Source organism: Aptenodytes forsteri, unplaced genomic scaffold (assembly GCF_000699145.1).
Source record: "Aptenodytes forsteri isolate BGI_AS27 unplaced genomic scaffold, ASM69914v1 Scaffold282, whole genome shotgun sequence".
Taxonomy (NCBI): domain Eukaryota; kingdom Metazoa; phylum Chordata; class Aves; order Sphenisciformes; family Spheniscidae; genus Aptenodytes; species Aptenodytes forsteri.
The window spans coordinates 1,447,738-1,452,402 of record NW_008794089.1 but is presented as its reverse complement, the minus strand read 5'-3'; the positions used below and the strand labels follow the sequence as shown (position 1 = coordinate 1,452,402).

At 46.3% G+C, this 4,665-nt stretch overlaps 2 protein-coding genes across 2 annotated transcripts in view; one reads left to right on the top strand and one right to left on the bottom strand.

Moving 5' to 3' along the window:
- Positions 1-356: 356 nt before the first annotated feature.
- MRPL32 (mitochondrial ribosomal protein L32) lies at positions 357-2,239 on the bottom strand. The gene is made up of 3 exons (XM_009274863.1): positions 2,067-2,239; positions 1,615-1,796; positions 357-997 (listed from the first exon to the last, which is right to left on the bottom strand). The coding sequence occupies exons 1-3, from the start codon at positions 2,188-2,190 to the stop codon at positions 743-745; spliced, it is 561 nt and encodes a 186-aa protein (XP_009273138.1). The 5' UTR covers positions 2,191-2,239; the 3' UTR covers positions 357-742.
- Positions 2,240-2,522: 283 nt separating this feature from the next.
- PSMA2 (proteasome subunit alpha 2) overlaps positions 2,523-4,665 on the top strand; it is an 8,741-nt gene continuing 6,598 nt past the window's right edge. Inside the window, exon 1 of the mRNA XM_009274851.2 lies at positions 2,523-2,637. Coding sequence (XP_009273126.1) covers positions 2,597-2,637 — 41 coding nt within the window. The 5' untranslated portion in view covers positions 2,523-2,596. The remainder of the gene's footprint in view (positions 2,638-4,665) is intronic.

The window sequence follows — 4,665 nt, the reverse complement described above, 5'->3', positions numbered from 1 at the left end:
CAAGAAATCAAGTGCACTTTGAGGGGAAAAAAAAAGGCTTTCCACATGCCTTTAAGACAGAAGATTATTTTGTATACTGACAACAGCAAGAACCACTTAACCTTCAGTCCGGTACAGAAAAAGTGCAAATACTACAGCCACTATTTTGCTCAAAAACAGGAATATCGCCAAGTATCTCAAACAGCAGCACTGTGGAGAGATCCAGACAGATTCTGTTAAGAGCCATGGAAATAACCAGTAACTGTATCTTTCCTTGTAAATATCCTTTGTATCCAATCAACACTGGTTTTGAACTTTTTTTTTCCCTTTTTATTTCCCCCTCCAAAAGAGCAGCAGCCAAAAACAGAAGGCAGATTTCCGTGGGAAACTTAACATACTTTATTTTACATCTGTGAACGTTTTCCCTTTCTTAAAAAAATGTTATCTACAAAACAAGCATAGAACATTAGCATACAAATTATTCAGCGTACTGCACGCAGATGTCCAAACCCAAGGTAGATCCTGATTTCTCTTTAATTGTTGACTGCTATGATGTATCACTGGGAAGCATTTCCTACCGCATGCTACAGAAACAACACCTGACTGCAAAATCATATGGCATGACATGCAAGTCAAGCAGGCTTCCCAAAAGTTCATAGGTTTTCTGTATCAACGTTGAGCGAACAAAACGAGGAAAACATTCTTGAAAATCATGATCTTTCTTGCTGTAGCAACTGTTTTTGTTAGCATTAGTTCTCTAACATCAATTTTGAACAAACCAAGATGGACGCTTCCTGGCTCTTTCAATGATCCGCTTGCCTTCATCTTTTTCTGTGGGCTTTTCTCCATCATAAAGTACGACAGTCTCTACAGTCGGAGCATTAAATGGTCCTCCTTCCTTTTTATGTATTTCCATCCGTATCAGTCGAGTTTCTGCTTTGACCTTTGCATAACAATAGCCACAAAGGACGTGTTTCTGTTTCAAGTTTCCACACTCGGGACAAACATCTATGTTCCTCTAAAAAAGATAGTGGAAAATATGAAATTTTGTAATTTGAACACCACCAACAAAAGAAACGGGGAACAATCACAAACTACTAAAAATGTTAAATGAAATATCAGAGAAATTCAATTGCCTTTTCAAAATTTATTCTTCTATGTAAAGTAATTTTTCTGTAATGTATTGCTATATCAAACGCTTACTACTAAAAATAGCCTGTGAAGTCAATACCTAAATCATTCTGCCTACTGATGTTTGGAAGACTAAAGACCTATCAACTCAACTAGAAGCACAGGAAGTATAGCCTTTTCCCTTTATACTAGCTGTTTAGCTAAAATTCGTATTTTGTTGGCTTGCACCTCAACTGTCACTGTTTATTTAACCACAGACTACTGTCACACACGATGAAGGTACCTGTAACAAAGTATTTTGAAGATTACAATGTCTTTTAAGCTTATTTTTAAACAAATTCCAGAAAGCTTTTCCAGTCAGTATTGACCACTATAATGATTCTCTAAAATAAGTGAGATGAAAAACGATTGCCATAAATCTTACTCCAGCACGCTTGTTTGCCATTAACAAAATTACTTGCAGTGAATAAGGTGGCAAGAAGCCCATGGAAATTTGGCGATTACCTTTACTTTTATAAGCTTATTGGGATTTCTTCGCCTACAGCGGTTTACTTCAATGGTGCGCCTTTTCTTTGGCGCCGCCATCCACAAGATGCTATCTAACAGGCCTGATGCCTCATTACTTTCGCTAGTGTCGTTTACCGGTTGTGGAAGAAAAGCTGGAGCTTGGACAGCTAGTGCTGGTCCTGAAGGAAAAAGGAAAGGTAATTCATTACACCCAGCCCCCATTTTCGCATGCAGCCGAGGAAACACGACACGGATGCTACTGACACCCCCAAAGCGAGGAGGTAAGAGCGGACAGCGGCGGCGCCTCCCGTCCCGTTCCCTCAGTGTCCCCAGGGCTACGCGCTCTCCTGCTCCAGCCCCCTCCCTCAGCCGTTCAACGGTAAAAATGAGTCCCACAGCCCCGACGCCGCCCTCTCCTTCAGCCAAGAGGAGAACAGGCCGGTACCTACCCCAGGGCAGGCTCTGGCCCCCGGAGAAACCCGGCAAGAGGCCGCGCTCCAGCCGCCCCCAGCAGCGCTGAAGGAGACCGCGAAGCCTCGGGAGCGGAGAGAAGACCACCACCAGAGCCGCCATATCCCCACACAACCCGGCCAAGGCCTCAGAGGAGGGGAAGGCGGTCGCTCGCTCCAGGATGCACTGGACATGCGCACCTGTCGCTGAGCCTTCTGGGAAACCGAGTGCCCCGAGTACTTCATGGCATGGGAGGGACGGAGACCAGGACTTCAAGTCCCAGCATTCCTCTCGCTACCAGGAGGGTGGGGCGGCCAGAGAGGCGCTCGAGGACTCCAACTCCCAGCATGCCTCACCGCGTGCCTCTTCGCCAATCGCGTCCCTCGCGGGCCCGGCGCTGCTTCCCGGCATGCTCCGCTATCCTCCACCTCCTTGCCAATCAGCGCGCTAGCTGTGTCCTCGTGCAGGAAGCGGGAGGAGCGACTGCGCAGAGGGAGCTGGTGAGGGGAGTGGAGGGGTTCGTTCCAAAATGGCGGAGCGCGGCTACAGCTTCTCCCTCACTACGTTCAGGTACTTGGAGGGAGAGGGCTGCAGGCCTGGGCTCTCGGCGGGCAGGCCGGCGGGCGAGGGGGAGGACGGCGCAGAGCCTACGCGGAGCGGTCTTCCGGCGGCGGGGCAGGACGGAGTGTGGACTTTGCAGAGTCATCGCGTCCCCGGCGGGTCCGCGGAGCCGGGCCCGGGAGCGCTGGGGGGCGGCGGTGGCTGGACCCGGGCAGGAGTGGCGGGACTGGGGAAAGCGACGGGGATCAGGCGGCTTCGCCTGAGGGGCGCACGTAGCTTGCCAGTGAGCTGAACGGCTGCAGGCGCAGCCGGGGATAGAGGCGGGGGCTGAGGTGAGAGTCCCGGGTCCCACCTGATGTCTGTCGCTGACCTCGGGCCAAGTGCAGTCGCTGCTTGTGTCTTCTCTCGTTGCTGTAAGTCAGGGTCACTGTGGAGCCAACCTAAGGTCTGTCTCGTCACTGGTGGTGCCTTATAGCGAGTGCTTGGTGAAACGGTTAAGCAAACTTAAGATCCACACACACACGGTTTAGGCTGGGTAGTAATTCTGAGTTAATTGGAAATGCGTGATGGTAGCTGAGCTATGGTATCTTGAGAGCTTGCTTCAGAATAAACTTTGCAGATGTGGGAATGAAAGAAGCCTTCGGATGAGTCTTAAATAGTTTATTTCCCTTCCTGCTGCACTTTGCAGGCAGTGCTCTCCTTGCACTTCGTGTTGTGCACAGCCTAGATGTGGGATGATTGCATGCAGAGAATGAATATGCTGTTGGAGTGGTATCTATTAAAGTGTTGCTCTAATACATACACTTAAGATAAATTCAGAGAAAATGAAATAACTTTCCATTCTTTTTTTGATGAAACTATTAAGCTATCTAGAATTATATTATACATCTAAAAAGAAAAACTGAATGCAAGAAGCTTTGTGATGTTTTTGGTAAAGTGCCCCCTTAATCTCAGAGGAGAGTAATGCTGTGTTATTGCAAAGTAGGTTACTAAAGGCTTGTTGCAGTTAAGCAAATGAAGCAGTTGACAATCTAAAACTAGGAAAAGAATCTTCTTAATGGATGGATGCAGCCAAACATGGTTGCTTTACCCAAGTGGGTTGAATTCTTTATTAGCTCTTGGAAATGGCTTTCTAAGGGAGTTACAAACTTTTTGTACTGTACAGAAGCACTACATGCTCTGAAACTTGAAGCCATTTGATTTTATACTCGTATGGAACAGAATACACCTATTTACGCTTTTCCTCGTTCACCTGTTCCTTGTACTGAGAATTATTTATTTTAAATTATTTATTTCAGTTTATGCTTACTTTTAAAATATTTTGCTAATGTTCTGTATATTTTAATTGCTGGCATAGGAAATTATTATTCTGGTTTGTTAGTTTTTTGCAGTGGAGAAGCTAGAATTATTACTTTGTCACCTTTATGCACTGTTTACTCAGTGTGTAAATAACTATACTAATTGGTTATTGCTTGCTTTGTTTTTTCTAACTCTTCTAAGCACTGAGTTACATAACTTTTTATTTTATTTCTGCATCTATTAAAACAGCAGTGTCTGAAATACAGTCCAGAGAAGAGATCCCACTTGCAAAATCACTTGTCCAGTGAGTGACTGGCTCTGTGCTGTCCTTTTCCCTGGGGATCGACAATGGACCCCTTGATCCCCCTCATTCTGGATGAGTTACTTTGTCAGCCTGACACCTGCTGCTCTGTTCTGATGATTCTGCATCCATTACCAGAATGACATGGATCATTAAAACGAAATGCAGGAATACCTGGGGATGGAATGGGAGCTGTTTCTATCTTGTGCCATTGACCTGATGTGTGCTTATCAGTCATAGAATCATAGAACGGTTTGGGTTGGAAGGGACCTCTAAAGGTCACCTAGCCCAACCCCCCTGCCGTGGGCAGGGACATCTTCAACTAGATCAGGTTGCTCAGAGCCCTGTCCAACCTGACCTTGAATGTTACCAGGGATGGGGCATCCACCACCTCTCTGGGCAACCTGTGCCAGTGTTTCACCACCCTCAGCGTAAAA